We start from the raw sequence: 20,555 nt of genomic DNA on the forward strand, positions 1-20,555 counted from the left end.
TTGCACTTTCCTCTGGGATAAGGCATCTTGCTTCTACGTAGTGGCTCAGACAGCTATTTTATTATTGGTGGTAATGTACTCCTGTACCTCGTCACATGGTGACTACTTCTTTAGTTAATAGTTGTATTGATGAATAAGCACTCATTGGATGGACGATGTACTTTCTAATCAAGGCCTGCATTTGGCTCAGAGCATTTGGCTCGGGGGCCATGCACATTCTCACCATAGCTGACATTAGAGGTAAGAATCATCCTTAATTATTGCTGCCAAGTATTTTCTATTGCTGCTCATGTTGCAAGATGTGACCTATTTTTATTGCTAAGTAATGATATAAGAGTTAAAGTTTCAGCATGAAATTTTCCAATACCCTATTTAGCACACTTGCTGGGCATCTAATTGAACCACAACCCCACCTCCCCCATGATCCCATGATTCATGGGGACAATGCACCTGTAGTTTTTTGTAAGCTATCCCCTGCATTTAATATCTTACGGCTGCAAGATCATGAACAATTATTTCCTTTATTACCATGTTCCATGAAGGAATGTTCTTCATTGATTCTATGACATTGCCAGGTAATCTTAGCCAGACAGATGATGTTTTTCTGGTTACTGAAGCACCAGTTAATTTAGGTCATAATATGTAATTGCCAAGCCTACCTGAATATGTACATTTCTAGCTTCCAAGTACAGCAGATAGGCCACACATTCTATTTTTATTTTGCGAATATGCAAAATGAATTCCAACTGTGGTGGGCCTTAGCCTGATGTACACCGAAGTCATTTGTTTTACAGCTGCTGTCATTGCTTCAGATCAAAAGAACACATAGGACATATTAGAACTGTACTTGACACAATGCCATATTGTGATTCCAGTGTGTATACCCTCTACAAAATGGCATCTGCTCTGCAAGTCTCCTCTGAAGTCACCTCCCACTGAGAAGGACAAGGTCAATATGTGGAACACAACCATCTGTAGATTTCCTCTCAAATCCCGCCACCATCCTGATTTTGGGAATGTATTGCATGTCTTTCTCTCCCTGGGGCTGAATCCCGCCAATCTCTATCTAACAATGATGTGAGTGAAATTTTGAGTGTACAGAGTTCGTATGTTCCTGTCAGAATAAAAAGTGAGGCTAACAGATTTAAGGAATCTTGGTTTTTGAGAGATATTAAGGCCCCAGTTAAGAAGAAGGTTGTGCATAGCAGGTATATGACAAAGAAGAGCAAAATGAGGCATTTGTGTATAGAAAATGCAAGAGGACAAGAAGGAAATCAGGAGGGCAAGAAGAAGGCATGAGGTTGCTCTATCAGACAAGGTGATGCAGAAGCTGAAGGGGTCCTTCAGGTATACAAGGAGCAGGTGGATAGCAAATGACAAAATTGGTCCTTTTATGCATTTATAGATCTTAAATGGATTTTTTGTGTCTGTATATACTCAGAAGACAGAAACAGTCTATAGAAGTGAGGCAACATGGCAGTGAGTTCATGGACCATATGCGGATTATGGAGGAGGGGCTTAAAAGGGATTGGATATATATTTGGATAGACAGGGACTGCTTAGGGATAATCAACATGGCTTTGTGCATGGTAGGTCATGTCTAACCAATCGTTGAGCTTTTTGAGGAATTTACCAGAAACACTGATAAAGGAAAGGCAGTGGATGTTGCCTTCATGGACTTTAGCAAGGCCATTGAACAGGTCCCGCATGGGAGGTTGGTCAGAAAGGTTCAGTCATTTGGCATTTAGGATGAGGTAGTAAACTGGATTAGACATTGGCTTCATGGGAGAAGCTAGAGTGTGGTAGTAGATGGTTGCCTCTCTGACCGTAAGCCTGTGACTAGTGGAGTGCCACAGGGATTGGTGCTAGGTCCATTGCTGTTTGTCATCTATATCAGTGATCTGGATGAGAACATGGAAAACCGGATCAGCAAATTTGGAAATGACATCAAGACTGGGGCACAGTGGAGAGTGAAGAAGGCTATCATAGCTTTCAGCATGACCTGGTCCAGTTGGAAAATGATCTGAAAAATGGCAGAGGGAATTTGATGCCAATAAGAGTGAGGCATTGCACTTTGGATAGACAACCTAGGGTAGGACTTGCAAGGTGAGTGGTAGAGCACTGAGAAGTAGGTAGAACAATGGGAATTTGGAAAAACGGATCTATAATTCTCTGAAAGTGGCATCACAGGTTGACACAATCATAAAGAGAGCTTTTCATACATTGGTCTTCATGAACACTGGACACAGGCATTTTGCTTTCTGAATATTTTTGGGTGTACCTTATGGCTTTTGGGCTGCTGATCGTGAAAATCATCATGAAATTTGCCTATTTCACACTATTTTCTTGAATTGCCATATATTTGTTATTTCAGTTCATAATTAAAATCAGAATAACGGATGCCAAAGTTGGGGAAGGCATTTTTGTTGGTCCACAAATCAAACAAATAATCAATGATAGGCAATTCAAAAAACCTCTTGTGGGGTTGGAGAAAATTGCATGGAAGGCATTCAATGAAGTTGAAAACTTTCTTGGCAACTATACAGCACCAAACTATGTGCATGTGACAACATGCTTCAAACGTGCAAAATCATGGAGTTCTTCCCTACAAATCTTGGCGCTGTCAGTGGCACTGAAAGCTTCCACCAGGACTTTGTGGTCATACAGATTGGTATCAGGGCAACTGGTATCTATCAATGCTGGCTGATTATTGTTGGACACTTAGACGAGAAGCCTCAGATACTGAGTACAACTGAAAATCATCCACAAAATATTTTTAGATTAGTTGAACTACTGCAAAGCATCAGCACCATTAGATTGGATTATATTAGATTATGAGGACACGCAGTCCTCTTTTATTGTCATTTAGTAATATATGCATTAAGAAATGATACAAAGTTTCTCCAGAATGATATCACAGAAACACGACAAACTGACTGAAAAACTGACAAAAACCACATAATTATAACATATAGTTACAACAGTGCAAATCAATACCATAATTTGAAAAGAACAGACCATGGACACGGTAAGGAGTCTCAAAGTCTCTCGAAAGCCCCATCATCTCACGCAGATGGTGAACCTCCAGCGCCGCAAACTTGCTGATGCAGCATCCTGGAAGCACCCGACCACTGTCCGACTCCGAGTCCGTCCGAAAACTCCGAGACTCCGACCAGCTCTCCAACACTGAGCACCGAGCACCATCTCTGCCAAACGCTTTGACCCCGGCCTCGGCAACAGGCAATAGGCAAAGCCGAGGATTTGGGGCCTTCCCCTCCGGAGATTCTCGATCACACAGTAGCAGCGGCAGCGAAGCAGGCATTTCAGAAGTTTCCCAGGTGTTCCTCCGTGCTTCTCACAGCTGTCTCCATCAAATCAGGATTGTGCACAGCCCCTAGTTAACACATACGATATCATTCCCGCGCGCTGAGTCATGCCACCATCTTCTCCTCCCACCGCCAGTGAACATTAGACAATTAAATTCATCATATTCAATAAGACTTTATTTCTTGTTTCTCCAAATTCCTACATGATACAAGTAGTCTGAAATTATATTTGTGTTTAGCTTCAGGTGGGCTATCATAAAGAAAACAAAAATTCTGAGGATGCAACACTTTCAAAAAAATTTGTTGTCGAGTGAAATCAAAGTCTTGAGTACAGGAGCTGAGATGTTATGTTGAAGTTGTACAAGGTATCGGTGAGGCCTAATTTTGAGCATGTGTGCAGTTCTGGTCACCTACATAGAGGAAAAGTATCAATAAGATTGAAAGAATGAAGAGGAAACTTGGAAGGATATTGCCAGATCTTGAAGAATTGAGTTAGAGGGAAAGGTTGAATAGGTTTGAACTTTATTCCTGAGTGTGGGAGAATGAGGGGAGATTTAGTAGAGGTGTGCAATGTTATGAGAGGTATAGAGAGAGTAAATGCAAGCAGACTTTTCCCACTGAGGTTGGGTGAAACCAGAACTCGAGGTTAAGGGTGAAAGATGAAAAGTTCAAGAGCAACATGAGGTGGAATTTCTTCATTCAGAGAGTAGAACGAGCTGCCAGAGAAACTCGGATAGGTATATGGGTGGGAGAGGCATGGCTTGCTATGGGCCAGGTACAGTTCAATGGGACTAAGCAGCGTAATAGTTTGGCATGGACTAGATGTGCTGAAAGACTTTTCTGTGCTGTACATACTCAATGACTTTATGAGAGTACCTTCACTAGAAGGTCTATAGCAATGCCAAAGGCAGATTACTACTGTCTTGTTGAGGATATCAAGGATGAACAATGACTTCTAGATTTTCTGTGATATTCTCTTCCTGTAAATGGTTTAACATTCAAATAGCTCATCATACACTGAGAATGTAGGCTATGCGTTTTCCATCACAGCCTGCTAATAGGCCCGCTGCAAATTATTTCCGTATTTGTTGTATATTAACTAATAATGTTTTCAAAACCGACGAGTATCATCCCAATTTTACTTACGAGTCAGTCTTTAAGTATTGAAGACTTTCATTCTCTTATGTTTGAGGGTAACCATTAATATCTTTCCCTCCCTATGTATAGTGGAAGCAGAGAAGCTGTGAAACGAATAGCTTATGAACTTGTAGAAAGTAAAGCCAAAGAAGGCATTATATATTTTGAAGCAAGATACAGTCCGCATCTACTGGCTAACTGCAATGTTGATCCAATTCCTTGGAATCAAACACCGTAAGTAATCTGAATATTATCTTTAAGGATTATTTTACAATTTTTTTTACAGAAATATTTTGTAGAAACATAATGGTTAACTATCAACTTTACGAGCTGCTTTCTCTCATTCTCTTTATTGGTTAGATTGCATAAAGTTTTTTTATGTCAATAAATCACTGTCAAAAGTATGCTTTTTATAGCTTTTGGCATTTATTACTTCTTCTACAAATCATGTTGTTCTGCATCAAGAGGGGACAGGAAAGAACAACGTTATTATTAGGGTGGAAATTAAACTAAAATTTCAGCTAGATGAAAGGGCACTGAGCAGGTGCAGAAGGCTTGGTGTATTGAAATGTTTATCTTTTGCCATTAATTTGAATAGTGCTTCTAAGATGCAATTTCTTTAACATAGGAATTCTAATACTGTATGTGGAAGTGCAGCAACAAAAGATGTAAACACACAGTCACTTACATGAGAATGTATAAGGCTCAGCAGTCAGCCACTCAGAAAATAGTTATTCTCTCCAACAATTATTCTCTCCAACAATTATCATCGAGTTGTGTCTGAACAATTTGCTGTAATAGCTATCACAATCTGTTCTGTAGATGGTCTGGTCGTTCTTCCGTCAGCCAGCATGTAAGCAGCTAAATATAAGCTTTTGGTGCCATTCTTCTTCCAAGTTTGAGTAAGTCCTTCAATTTTGGACATTTGGCACTTTCATATACTGTTTTGGCGATCCATAGAAATTCATAGAGCTATACAGCAAGCAAACAGACCCTTCAGCCCAACTTGCCTATGCCTACGGAGAAGCCTGTCTTTGATAATCACATTGACTGTGTTTGGCTAACATCCCTCTCTACCTTTTGTATTCATGCACATATCTAAATATCTTTTAATCACTCTAATTGTACCTTGCTGCCATCTCCTCCAGCAGGTCATTCCATTACCCTTTGTAGCAATAAACTTGTCTTTCTGATCCCCTTAAAATCTGTCTACTCTCACTTTAAAACTGTGCCTCACCTACCCTAAGAAAAAAAAGACTGTGGCCGTTTCTGTTCCTTAAAATTTTATAAATTTCAGTAAGATCAACCCCCAGCTTTCTTCACTTCAGGGATAACAGTCCCAGCCCGTACAATCTCTCCTTATTATGCAAGCCCTCCGATCTAGGTAACATTGCTCTGAATCTTTTCTGCATTCTTTAACTTACTTGCATCCTTCCTCTGGTGTGGCAAACAGATCTGCGCTCAATACTCCAAGCATGGCTTTACCAACAACTTGTACAAGTGTAACATGAGGCCTCAACTGTACTCAATGCCTCAGATGATGCAGTAAGCATCCAAACACCGACTTCACTACTATGTGTTGCTACTTTCAGGGAACTTCCGACTTAGACTGCAAAGTTTTCTGTTCAATAACACTGCACAGTGCCCTGCCATTCACTGTAAACTTCCTGTTCTGTCTTAACATTACAAAATACATCATCACTTCATAACAGTTCAAAATTAGAATGAGAATCAGGTTTATTATCACTGGCATGTGACATGAAATTTGTCAACCTAGCAGCAGCAGTTCAATGCAATACATAATATAGAAGAGAAAAATCAATTAATCAATCAATCAATAGTGTATATTTTTTTTTAAAAAGTGAGGTAGTGTCCAAGGGTTCAATGTCCATTTAGGAATCGGATGGCAGAGGGGAAGAAGCTGTTCCTGAATTGCTGAGTGTGTGCCTTCAGGCTTCTGTACCTCCTACCTGATGGTAACAGTGAGAAACAGGCATGCCCTCGGTGCTGGAGGACCTTAATTATGGACACTGCCTTTCTGAGACACCGCTCCCTAAAGATGTCCCTGGGTACTTTGTAGGCTAGTACCCAAGATGGAGCTGACTAGATTTACAACCTTCTGCAGCTTTTTTCGGTCCTGTGCAGTAGCCCCTCTGTACCAGAGAGTGATGCAGCCTGTCAGAATGCTGTCCACAGTACAACTATTGAAGTTTTTGAGCGTATTTGTTGACTTGCCAAATCTCTTCAAACTCCTAATAAAGTATATCCGCTGACTTGCCTTCTTTATAACTGCATCGATATGTTAGGACCAGGTTAGATCCTCAGAGATCTTGACACCGAGGAACTTAAAGCTGCTCACTTTCTTCACTTCTGATCCCTCTATGAGGATTGGTATGTGCTCCTTCATCTACCCCTTCCTAAAGTCCACAATCAGCTCTTTTGTCTTACTGACGTTGAGTGCCAGGTTGTTGCTGCGGCACCATTCCACTAGTTGCCATATCTTACTCCTGTACGCCCTCTCGTCACCACCTGAGATTCTACCAGCAATGGTTGTGTTGGTGACCTTTCACTGATCCCTATGGCACAATAGTGGTTACATGTCTCCACTCTGAAGAGCACCCTCTACTTCCATGTGCTAGCTCTTAACACCAAGCCAGTTTTGTATTCAGTTTGCTCTCTTACCCAGGATGCCATATATTCTAACCTCCTTGACCAGTCTACCATGTGACGGCTTCTCAAAAACCTTGCTAAAGTCCTTATAAATGACATACACCAGTCGACCCTTGTCCATAATACATAGGAGCAGAATTAGGCCATTTTGCCCATCGAGTCTGCTCTGCCATTCAACCATAGCTGATCCTTTAGTCCCCTCCTCAGTCCCACTCCCCAGCCTTCTCTTCTCCCTGTAACCTTTGATGCCACATCCAATCAAGAATCTACCAAGCTCTACCTTATATACACCCAATGACCTGGTCTCCACAGCTGCATGTGGTCATAAATTCCACAATTTCACCACCCTCTTGCTAAAGAAATTTCTCTGCATCTCTATCCTAAATGGACCCACTCTATCCTGAGGCTGCACCCTCTCGTCTGAGACTCCCCCACCATGGGAAACATTCTTTCCACATCTACTCTGTCTAACTAGGCCTTTCAACATTTGAAAGGTGTCAATGAGATTCCCCCCGTCCTTCTAAATTCCAGCGAGTACAGACCCAGAGCTATCAAATGTTCCTTGTATGATAACCCTTTCATTCCCAGAATCATCGTTGTGAATCTCCTTTGAACCCTCTCCAATGCCAGCACATTTTTTTAGATGAGGAGCCCAAAACTGTTCACAATCCTCAAGGTGAGGCCTCACCAGTGCCTTATAAAACCTCAGCATCACATCCCTGCTCTTGTATTCTAGAACTCTTGAAATGAATGTAACATTGCAATTGCCTTCCTCACCACTGACTCTACCTGAAAGTTAACTTTTAGGGTGTTCCGCACAAGAACTCCCAAGTCCCTTTGCATCTCAGATTTTTGGATTTTCTCCCTGTTTAGAAAATAATCTGCACATAGGTGCATGACCATGCATTTTCCAACATTGTATTTCATTTGCCACTCTCTTACCCATTCTCCTAATCTGTCTAAGTCCTTCTGCAGCCTACCTGTTTCCTCAACACTACCTGCCCCTCCACCAACCTTCGTATCATCTGTACACTTGGCAACAAAGCCATCTATTCCATAATCTAAATTATTGATATACAGCATAAAAAGACCCAACACCAACTCCTGCAGAACACCACTAATCACTGGCAGCCAACCAGGAAAGGATCCTTTTATTCCCACACGCAGTCTCCTTACCTTTTAGCTAATGCTGTAACCATGTTAGTGACTTTCCTGTAATACCCTGGGCTGTTAACTTGGTAAGCAGCCTCATGTGTGGCACCTTGTTAAAGGCCTTCTGAAAATCCAAATATACAATGTCCACTGCATTCCCTTTATCTATCCTACTTGTAATCTCCTCAAAGAATCCTAACAGGTTCATCAGGCAAGATTTGCCTTTAAGGAAACCATGCTGACTTTGTCCTATCTTGTCCTATGTCACCAAGTACTCCATCACCTCATCCTAAACAATTGACTCTAACATCTTTCCAACCACTGAGATCAGGCTAACTGATCTATAATTTCCTTTCTGCTGCCTTCCTTCTCTCTTAAAGGGTGGCGTGACATTTAAATTTTCCAGTTCAGTTCAATAATTTTCGAAAGATCATTACGAATGCCTCTAATCTCTATCTTTCAGTGCAGTTCATCTGGTGCCTTAATGTACCCTTAGGTCTTTCAGATTATTGAGCACCTTTTTCTTTGTAATAGTAACTGCACTCACGTCTCTTCCTTCACACCCTTCAACATCTGGCATACTGCTAGTGTCTTCCACAGTGAAGATGGATGCAAAATACTCATTTAGTTCATCTGCCCTCTTTGTCACCTTCTCAAAAACAAAAATTCAATCAAATTTGTGAGACATGATCTCCCTCAAACAAAGCAATGTTTAATGTCTCAATTCAGTCCTTGTCTTTCCAAATGCAAACATCAACCTGCCCTCAGAATCCTTTCCAGTGTTTTTCCCACCAATTAATTAAGTAGCGCTCACCAGACATCTGTTCCCTGCTTTTCTTTCCAGTGTGTCATAAATAAAGGCCAAAGTTAGCTTTCCTCCAGTCATCCAATACTTCCCTCATGGCCAACCAGAGCCCTAATATTTCCCTTGTATGCTTTCCACTGTATCCTAGGCTATGCTTGTTAAGGCCCTGTTTATTTACCCACCTTTATGTATTTCAAGACTGCCAATATCTGCACCTTAACATTTATATGTTTCCACATATCTCATTATTTTGGGTTGCTGCATCCAGGATCAATATTTGCTTCACATTAAACAACTGGGAGCTCTCATTTATAGCTCCTTGTAATTAAGCATTAATTTGCTTAAATTAATCTTTTGTAGTGAAATAGCCAATATTTTATAAAGGCTTAATGTGAACATTAGTGTTTACTGTGCAAGCTTCCTCACCAGTCGTCCATAATTGTGCTCCGACATTTCTGTCTATTGCAGCAAAATGTGTTATGGGGTTTGAATGAGTAATTTACCAGTATTCCAGATCTCCCCCATTTCCCCTCTCTCCCCCCCCCCCAAATTTTGGCTTTTTGATTTACATTCAGACTGCTGACATCCCTATTTACTGTACAACTGGTGTGTGAAATTCAGTGTGTTATCTATTTTCACTTCCCCAAACATTTTGTGTATTAGCTTGTTTTTCCCTATTTTTACACGTCAGCATGATTGAAGTAACTTGCCTCAAAAAAACCAAAGTAAGCTTTTTTTGGCATAACCTGACTCATTCATCCTATGTCTGAACTATCTAAGTGCTTCATGATTGCCCTTGCCTCTTTTTACGCTTACAGCCAATGATATTAGGCTCATTAGCTAATAGTGTCTAGGATAATTACAGTGATTTTATTTCTCCTTTGAATATTTTGTCCTAAATATAGAGAAATTGTCAATGGCGATGATGAGAACCCACATGTGTCTTTAACAAGCTTTTGACTGATGGCTAAGGTCAAGGTGATCCTAAATGCTGTTAGTAGTAGGTGACGGTTTAATTGTTGCAGCCGGTGTATCTGTTTGAAAAAAATACTGCTTCATTGGTTGCCTAGTGTAGCTACCATTGCCTTCATAAGGCAGAGGAAAGCTATGTAGTATAGAACTGTCTTGAGGTTTTGGTTTGAATTGGCAGGTGCAACTGGAGTGGAGACATTGGACTTCTTTGAGGGGATAGGCCAGTGACTGATGCCACTGCTTTGATCACCAGCTCTTCTACCAGAAATTAATTGTGTTATATTGTTGAGTATTGCTTCCAACTGTGTCATTGTTCAGTCCATATTCAGTGCCTTGAAAAAAGTATTTGTTTTTTCACGTAAAAAGCAAATAAAGTATTTGTTTTTTCACCCAACCCTTTGTTCACGTAAATGAGTATTACAATCAGGGATTCTGATAAATTTAACTGAAATTTTTTATTTGTGAATTACGTGCTCCTTTTTTCACAGTAGAGCCCCCTCCCGAAAAAAGGGGAAATCATAAAGCATGAAAAACTCAAAATTCAAAAACTGTAATGCATTCATCCCCCTTTGCTCAGTACCTAGTTGAACCACCTCTCCCAGCTATTACAGTCAGTAGACTTTTAGATTAAGTCTTTGTTAGCTTTGCACAGTTTTGGAGCACGATTTGCCCATTCGTCCTGGCAAAATTGCTCAAGCTGTGCCAGGTTAGTTGGGGAGCAACAGTGGACAGCAATCTTAAGATCTTGCCAAAGATGTTTGATCAGCTGAAGGTCAGCACTCTGACCGGGGCACATCAATTTTCCTCATGTGAAACCACTCCATGGTTGTTCTGGCAGTGTGCTTTGGGTCGCTGTCCTGCTGAAAGACGGAATTCCGCCCTATTTTAGCCTTTCTGGCAGAGGCTAGCAGGTTTTTATCCAGGATCTCTCTGCATTTAGCAGTATTCATCTTCCCATCAATCCTGACCTGATTTCCAGTCCCTTCTGTTGAAAAGCATCCCCATAGCATGATGCTACCTCCACCACACTTTACAGTAGGGATGGTGTTAGCTGACTATGCGCAATATTTGATTTATGTCACATGCACCATTAAGCATAAGCATATCCTTACCCTTAAAGACTTTACAAAGCATCACTTAGAAGGTATTGTAAATATGTGAAAGGAGGTCTTGTGTTCAGATGAGACCAAATTGGAACTTCTTGGCCTCAACACTAAATGGTATATGTGGTGTAAATCTAATACTGGGTCAAAGTAAACTCTGGCAGAGAGTTGAAATACATCAATTAAAGTGTACCAATTCCTTTTTTGAAAGGTCTGGGTTAATTTTATAAGATAAGATAAAATAGTTTCTATTAAAATTTATATTTTTCAGTTATCTAGATGTGATTTTTAAAAACAAAATCAAGGTTTATCAATTGTTTCTGATCCACGATATGTGTCTGCAATGAAATCAATATCAAACCTGCAATAAGTATAGTGGTTCTGTTAAATTATTTACATGGGGACACGTGGTATTTTGTTTTGGATTGAAACAGTATTAATGAAGAAGACATTGACTGTTTCAAAAAAAAAACAACTCTGCTCTTCTAAAATTACCATGTTGGCTGGTTTTATCCAAAATGGCTGCTTGAGTATGTGCAAGATGTGTGTGTTCAATCTGTCTCTAGCATGTTTCCTTCTGTATCCAGAGGGGACTTGACTCCTGATGAAGTGGTTCACCTTGTCAACATGGGCTTCCAGGAAGGAGAAAAGGATTTTAAAATTAAAGTAAGATCCATCCTTTGCTGCATGCGGCACATGCCAGGTAATATGTCATTGCACAAGCAAATAATCTTTCACCTTTGCCTACTCTCTTTTAATCAAATGTGCATATAATGGGCATTTTGTTAATTATCAGCATTGCTACCTGAAGCATTTGATAAATCTGTTAATGTTCAGTCCTTGTTTATCATTATCATAAGTGAGTTCGCCAAGCTTAGGCCCAAAACTAAATGGTGTTGTCACACCAGTCTTTTCATTTGACCTATTTTTGGCTAATTAGGCCAAGAAGGAAAACAGCCTCATTCCTTCCAAGGCTGTCATGCTGTAGTGTTGCCACTGCTTTCCCCTGTGATTGATGCCACTGTTGTTTCTAGGTCCATTTGGAGCCTTGTAGGACTTATGGATTATCTTCAGTCCTTTATGCCACTTTAATTTATTTTGTATTTTCATTGTTTTATACACATCATCAAATTTAAAATAAATAATTTACTGCAGTAAGAAACAGGCCAGAAATTTGGGATATAGGAGTGGAGTAATTTCTAGAAGCAAATTGGATGGAATGGAATTATATTTGGGGTCTGCCTCTGTCGGGTCCTGGTCTATCCTTTCCAACTCCTCCACCTTCTCTCTAACCTCCCACAGTCAGTTTTCTTCCAGTCTGTTTTCTCCCTCTCTTGTAAGCTATCTACCATCCCAACTAGCAGTTCTCACTGGTGAGTTTGTTGTAGCTATATTAATGCATAATTGGAAAAACAGAGGGGAAGAAAAACATGTGTTCTCATTAAGACTTATTTCCTGGATATTTTCAGTATTCCCAGCACAACTCCCTTCTGAGCTGTTCTGAAACTCACGGCCATGCCCTTCGATTTGAAAGGTCAAATTACAAATTTTCAGAATACTAATTTCTTCCAAGAATCTGCTGGACCTCAGGCAATTTCTATACCTTTTCAACTTAGGAGTGTCTTCCATCTACCAACAACTGAGATTTTCAGTGTATTATCTTTGAATTGCGTTCATCCAGTACAATTGGATCTAGGATTCATTATGTCCCTCTGTCTGCCAAATCCAACTTAAGGCAGCAACGGAAGATTTACACCAAACTTACAATTCATAGACTTTAATAATTATTTTCTATGTGTTCTCAGTGGAGTATTTTTTAATTGCATTATTCCAGAGGAAGTGATGCAACCATAACCTTGGGAATACTTATGAATCTCTATTTAAAGATGGAAACTCGAGTGGACCCGATTTATTGTATGTCTTATTCCTCACTTAAAATAAGACAATTGCTCAATGAGCCTGGCAAGATTACGAAAAAAAGAATGTATTTTAAAAAAATCTTTTAAAACATTGGAAAAGGTCCTTTTTAAGCATCTGGCACATGGATCTGGAAAAACAGTTAGTATTTAGCTGTCACAAATGTCACCGTTTACCACTCCGATCCTGTGAATATTAAGTTAATAAATATAGACTGAGAAAAAAACAACTACCTTACTGAATTTTTTTGGGTGCAATCCAGAGATGTCTTCTATCTAGCATATTTCACACCAATCTTGGAATAAGAATATTGAGTTATGAAGTGAATTGGTGATTGATGATATCTCCATGAAGAATATATGGATGGACTTTTGGTCAATGGGATGGATAACTTCCATTGCTCTGTAAAAGTGACAGTGTGCGAGTTCATAGGCTGGTAAAAAGGGTGCATGGCATGCTCGCTTTTATTAGTCGAGGCAGTGAATGTGAGTTATGTTACAGCTTTATAAAACTCCTGTTAGGCTGCATTAAGGGTATGCATTTAATTGGAGTTCCCCTTTATAGGAAGGATATGGAGGCTTTGGAGAGGGTGCTTAAGAAGGTTACCAGGATGTTGCTTAGATTAGGGGGCATGTGCTATAAGCAGCGGCAGAGGCTGACAGTAGACCTGATAAAAGTTATAAAATTACGATCTTGAATATCCTAACCCTGACTGACAGTGGTAAAGTGACAAAATTACGCTTTTGGTATTTCTTTTCAGAATGGTCTGCTGAAGTTGTACGCTTGTGCAAGAAATATCGCAATGAAGGTGTTGTGGGCATTGATTTGGCAGGTGATGAGTCTTTAAGTACTGATGTCCATTCAGGCCATGGCAAGGCCTTTGAGGTAGGTGTTTCCCATTCTCATAATGAATTAACTTAATAGGAAAGACTGGGAGCTAAATTCAAAAATAAAATCAATCCCATTTGGTCTGTTGGACACCTAAACTTTGCAACAGATAGAGGTGGTAACACAATGCATTCCTTGAACTGCTCTCATCAGAAGGCACTCAGCTTGTTCTGTCGCATTCTGAGGGAGACATTTCCAGCAGCATTTCCAATGAGCCTCCTGAACGGAGGATTAAAAATAGATGCCCTGGGTACATCAAGCAATCTTACTTTCCCTTCAGCATCAGCTGAGGTCAGATGAGTGAAAGGGAGAACCCCCTTGTACATCTGCCTCTGTGTCCATCAAGAAGTAGGGTTTGATTTTTTTTTTAAATCTTTCATAATTTAGGTAGAATAAACTCTTCTTGGGCTTCCAGCCAAGTACAGGTATCAATTATAACTGATGTTTTGATGACAAACTCTGCCATCTCCATCACGGATGATGCTTGGGCATGTCTAGTGTGGTGGTATGTAGACCCCCATAGCCCCTCCCTCCTGAATGGTTGGTGATCATCCAGTTAGGTTTCCACTCTCCCACCTTGTTTACAATCAAATTCCATTTCTTACTTAGAGTGAGACCATCGTCTTTGTTAAAATTCTTTTCTTCTAGTTTTTTTTCAATGGTTTCCTATACCAGGCGGTCCAAAAGCCATTGGCATGGTACAGTAGTTTTGTGCTGTCGAAGTCAATCCTACGGCCATTGCAAATGCAGTGTTGTGCTACCGCTGGCTGATTTCTCTGGGTAACCCAAATGAATATTCCAATTATAATCAATACCTGTACCTGCAGGAAGTCCAAGAAGAGTTTATTCATCTTGTTTGCCGGGAAAGCACTAGATCCTTTTTCATAATTTAGGTAGGATTAGCAGTTTATTTCATACACATAAATACACCATTGCCACCTTGATTATTAACACAGAATATTCTTTCAAGTGGCTGACAATTGGTTAATCCCATAGTTTTGTTGTTATATGAATTGATTGCTATTAAATATACAAGTTATGTGTGTGCTCTAAAATGTTCTTTGATATTGTAGCTTATCACACAAAATATAATTCTCACCTTCAACTGACCTTCCTTATTGCAAGGATCCCAATGTCATTGGTTTCAGGTTGAGTAAAATGGTGTGAATAAAAAATAAATGCAATCTGGATATATATTTATGAAACAGTTCACTGATTAGATGAGGAAAGGCTATTATCTAGATATCATAACTGCAATAAGGACTTTAATATATTAGCTTTGTAATGTTTAATTTCTGCCTCATAAAAATGAAGGTAAATGCTGTTGGCTGTCTTATAAACTGTCAACATTTACTTGTGTAAATACATTAGGTTTAGGACTGGGGTGTGTTTGGCAGTTCCGAGCTTACTGACAGATTTCTGCTGGTGAATTTGTCATTGAGCTCCACAAGCAGGCCACACTTAGATTGAAAACCCACAGCACCTGCACTGGGGAGTGTGCTCACAGGTCTAGGGAGCTGAAGGCACTTACGTGGAGCTGGAAGAAATAATGCTAAAAGGAAGACTTTTTTTGAATAATTTGTATGTTTTGTAATGATTTTAAAATGTTCTAGGTGAATTTATTTTTTAAATTATACAAAAATTTATTTATTTTTAATATTCTCAAGGTTTCTGTATGTCAGTCTAGTCAAAAGCATTGAGGAAAAATAATTTCACAGTTTTGAGAGATGGCTTTTCTGCCTGTAAAAAGGTTAACTCTGGAGGTTTGTGCGTGGGGCTTGTGCTGGTTTATTCATGTGACCTTATTTCCTTACTGCCTGTATGCTGGGCTTTGCCGATCAGGTCCAGGAGGCTTGAACCCAGAAGCTACTTTTAAGAATAAGCATAAGGTAAATGAGAAACCGAGCACAGGGAAAGCAAATATTTTCAACCTTGACCTTAAGTATGTCACAACAAGAGAAGGGAGAGCTATCTGAATTACTCAAACACAGGGTGAAACACATACTTTTTATTACTGTGTTAACTTGTGCATGTCTTTCTTCTAGTGCCAAAAGATACAAAATTATGATAGTCCACATTTCTTTATATGCTGCTGCTCCTGAGTTTCATAGACTGTCACACAAGTCAATTTGCAGTGACTTTCAGCAATTAACTTTTCAGTGATCCTTCCCATAGAAATAACCAGACCTTGAAAGAGGAAGCATGTTAAATATTACTGCCAATTTTACACTAAATTATTATAATATGCTGAAACACATTTGGCTGGTAATGGAATAAATTTTTGGTACGGCCGCCTTATTCTTTCAACACAAACCACTGAATGGGATTACTCAACCAACACACATCAAAGTTGCTGGTGAACGCAGCAGGCCAGGCAGCATCTCTAGGAAGAGGTACAGTCGACATTTCGGGCCGAGACCCTTTGTCAGGACTAACTGAAGGAAGAGCTAGTAAGAGATTAGAGAGGGGGAGGGGGAGATCTAAAATGATGGGAGAAGACAGGAGGGGGAGGGATGGAGCCAAGAGCTGGACAGTTGATTGGCAAAAGGGATATGAGAGGGTCATGGGACAGGAGGCCCAGGGAGAAGGAAAAGGGGGAGGGGGAAAAACCCAGAGGATGGGCAAGGGGTATAGTCAGAGAGACAGAGGGAGAAAAAGGAGAGAGAGAGAGAAAGAATGTGTGTATATAAATAAATAACGGATGGGGTACGAGAGGGAGGTGGGGCATTAGCGGAAGTTTGAGAAGTCAATGTTCATGCCATCAGGTTGGAGGCTACCCAGACAGAATATAAGGTGTTGTTCCTCCAACCTGAGTGTGGCTTCGTCTTTACAGTAGAGGAGGCCATGGATAGACATATCAGAATGGGATGTGGAATTAAAATGTGTGGCCACTGGGAGATCCTGCTTTCTCTGGCAGACAGAGCGTAGGTGTTCAGCAAAACGATCTCCCAGTCTGCGTCAGGTCTCGCCAATATATAGAAGGCAATGGGATTACTCATTTATTTTGTGGGTGTGCGTCCATTGACCTCCAATACAGTGCAAGTGTGATTAAGGCCATATGTGGATTAGCTATTCTCTATTCATGGAAAATCTTGCCACAGTGTTGATTCAATGATAAGTAATATGAAGTAGCTATATTATTAGCATATTGGCTATTTAAAAAGATTGTACTATAAAAGGACCACTAATCCTTTTAACCTAAAATAAGTGATTTGTTACTCGTGAAATCAATGATGGACTGGAAAACCAAATGATCAATATCAGTCAGGAGGAGACCCAATCTCTCTGATCTTTGTGGTACTCCTCTAGTCACAGTCTGTCAGCTTGAAAAATATTCATATATTCCCAATCATTATATCTCTGTCTTATAACCTGATCAGTACAGTACACCAATTCCACGTTACTTGCTAATCAATCAGTAGGTAAGGTGAAACTAATTTATGTGAAAGCCTTCTGGAAATTTCAGATACACTGCATCCACTAATTTCTCCTCATCTCCTTTACTCACTACATCTTCAAAAAGCTGCAAAACAATTTTCCTTTCATTGAATCTGTGTCTAAAGCCTTGTCATTCACTTCTAGCTGTTTTGTTATATCAAGCTTCAGTATAGGTTCCTACTTTTTCCCCACCACTGACACTAATGTAACAACCAGGTCCTTATTTTGTATTCATTAATTTAATAAGGCAACTGTTACTATAGTGTGATTGTGTAGAAGTATTTTTTACCTTTCCTCTTAAAATGCTGGTGTTGGATTTGGCATCATGTACTATATTTCATAGATACAATTCCAGAATCCACAAAATCTTCAAAGATGATCAGTTGTCCCTGTCAAAACAATAGGATAAAGATGCTTGGAATTAATAAGCTTTCAAGTTCGCAACTTCTATAGTACAATTTTTGGACTAATACTTTTTCTCACCAGGATCTTGATTTCGCGATATATTTGTCTGTTTTGGTTTTAATTCTGTGAAGACTAATACTAACTGTTTATTTGTTCTACCACTTCCTTACTTCTGGTTATAAATTTCCTTGTCTTTGTCTGCATGGGGCTCATATTTGCCCCCACCTCTCTGGTGGAGTATAATCAATCTGAAATATTATCTGTTTCTTTCTTGACTGATGCTGATTGCTTGCAGGATTTTTGACTTTTGTTTTAGATGGTGAACATTTTCAGCTTTTAGCTATTACACTTGATAAATAGATTATTTTATTGAAGGAATGGAAAAAATACCAAACAATCATTTAATTATCAACCGAATCCTCCATTTGCAAAATTTAAAAAATTCTTGTCAATTCTAGCTGATATACAGTATAAAATCAGAAAAGATGGTGACTTTGGAGGTCCAAATTCACCTCTTTGCCAAGAGTATAATTGATGTCAGCAAATTTACTCTTTGAGTGGATATGTTGAGAGGAAAATTGTTCTTGCCCACTTCAATAAAACAATTTATCAGGTGCTAACTTAAATGCCTTTAATAAGATAAAGAGCCACACTCAATTATTAAGGACAAAAGTCCATTGGTGAAACATTATAATAGGAAGAAAGTGTTATTCTTGGAAAACTAGATAGATCCTTTTAGCAGCAAGGTAATCTGAAATTACATAATGAAAATAGTCTACTGATATGTATACAAATTGTGAAACAAATAGAATTGATAAACTTTGGACTGCTACACCCTGAACAAAGTTCAGAGATTACAAAAGTTGTGATTTCTCTACTTATCAAAAAAGACAAAATGGTATGTATCAAGAAAATATTAATGGTGATTAACTTGTTCCACAAATTGCATCATGAAGCAGGAGTTTGTCTTTCTGGGCAATGCAAGACAGGTTTCCAAGTATTCTTCAAAGCATAATGAGACAGAAAAAATAGCATGTGACAACACAGTGTTTGGATTGATGACCAAAGCCATTTGTGGCCTTGGTTGGTACGGGAGTTAAGGATTATGGGGAGAAGGCAGGAAAATGGGATTAGGAATAAAATATATCGGTGATAATTAAATGGCAGAGCAGACTAAATATGTCAAATGGCCTAATTCTGCTCCTATATCTCAGTCTTGAAGAAAGAGAAGAGACAGGGGTTGACAGAGTGGAGTGATGTTCAGCAAAGGGCTTTCTAGTGTGTCCATTATTTAGCAATCCCAATCACTGAATTTAAAGATATTTCATTGTGAAGTACCTCATACTACACTGTTATGAGGTCTAAGGTCATGGAAGGGAATGATGCCATTTTTTAGTACTCTAGATGATGCTGTTATTAGGTTAACCATCCAACTTGCTTCTCTTCAGTCATTTTAGTTGTAGGCATGGGCGGTTGTCCAACTGATGGAATTAGACAGTCTTTGGATACTAGACCCAACAGGCATGCTCTGAGTTCAGCATGTTTGTTTAGGTTATATACATATGTCAAAATCTCTTCTTTTTTTTGCATTTCCTTCTCAGGAAGCTTTCCAGTGTGGCATCCATCGAACTGTACATGCTGGTGAGGTTGGAGGACCTGTGCTAATCAAAGAGGTGAAGCAGTTTTTATGGTTCTTTATAACTTGTGTGCTTAATATTTTACAGAAGTGATTAATTTAAATCCCAGTGCATTCTGACGTCCAATCAACTTCTCTTTTAGTTCTAAGTCTGTCATCAAGAATGTTTTATGCTGGACAATGTATGACCTTCTGGACAAGTAAAATGAGTAACAATTATTGACATTGAAAAGAGAATGCAGATCAAATTATTTACTTTGGAATGGTCTGAGTGGAGAACTAAAAGCAACAAATTGGAAAAATGTGAACTTCAATTACATGTCCAGATTGCAATACTTTGCTGACATAACATGAGTTATGTTTTAATTTTTGACTGAATTAACTGCAAACCATATAGCTTTGTTGGCTTTCTCCAATTTAGATTATTGATTTCAAAAGATAATTAGTTAACATTTGTTTTGTTGATAGGCCGTAGCTGTTTTGAAGGCAGAACGGATTGGACATGGATATCACACAATTAAAGACCCTAATCTCTACAACCAATTATTAAAACTAAATATGCATTTTGAGGTAAGCAGTTCCTGATATACACCTAAGATTTGATGGTTTGGAAAAAAATTTGAACTATTTTTTTAGTTTTTACTACACTAAAATCAATGATTCAATTCTGAATGGAGCATTCAGATGTGAAAGGTTTCAGTTATTTTATTTTTGCCTATCCAGGCTTGTCCTTGGTCTAGCTATCTCACAGGAGCATGTGATCCAGATCTTACAAAGCATCCGCTCATAAGGTAACTCCAGTTCTTCTTTTATTTACTGGGAGAATAAGATATCTTTAAAGGAAAAGCACTGGTTTAAGCCAGGGGTTCCCAACCTTTTTAGTGACTTGGAGCCTTACCATTAACTAAGGCTCCGTGGATCCCAGGTGGAAACCCCTGGTTTAAAGTGTCACATTATTATTGAGGGGTACTTTCTCAACAAACTGCCACTGGTGCAGCAAACATTAAACTTGTTGAATGTTAACTGTATCTGAACCTATTTATAAAATTTGTGCAGCCAGAAGCAGGCACTGAACTTACTATTTTCAAATCGGTACAGCCATGTCG

The 20,555-nt window shown here is 39.3% G+C and overlaps 1 protein-coding gene across 1 annotated transcript in view; it reads left to right on the forward strand.

The window, feature by feature from the left end:
- The window catches only part of ada (adenosine deaminase), a 71,732-nt gene that overhangs the window by 39,695 nt on the left and 11,482 nt on the right, over nucleotides 1-20,555 (forward strand). Inside the window, exons 4-9 of the mRNA XM_072240474.1 lie at nucleotides 4,554-4,697; nucleotides 11,753-11,868; nucleotides 13,843-13,967; nucleotides 19,415-19,486; nucleotides 19,918-20,019; nucleotides 20,173-20,240. Coding sequence (XP_072096575.1) covers nucleotides 4,554-4,697; nucleotides 11,753-11,868; nucleotides 13,843-13,967; nucleotides 19,415-19,486; nucleotides 19,918-20,019; nucleotides 20,173-20,240 — 627 coding nt within the window. The remainder of the gene's footprint in view (nucleotides 1-4,553; nucleotides 4,698-11,752; nucleotides 11,869-13,842; nucleotides 13,968-19,414; nucleotides 19,487-19,917; nucleotides 20,020-20,172; nucleotides 20,241-20,555) is intronic.

Source organism: Mobula birostris, chromosome 2 (genome assembly GCF_030028105.1).
Source record: "Mobula birostris isolate sMobBir1 chromosome 2, sMobBir1.hap1, whole genome shotgun sequence".
NCBI classification, from domain to species: Eukaryota; Metazoa; Chordata; class Chondrichthyes; order Myliobatiformes; family Myliobatidae; genus Mobula; species Mobula birostris.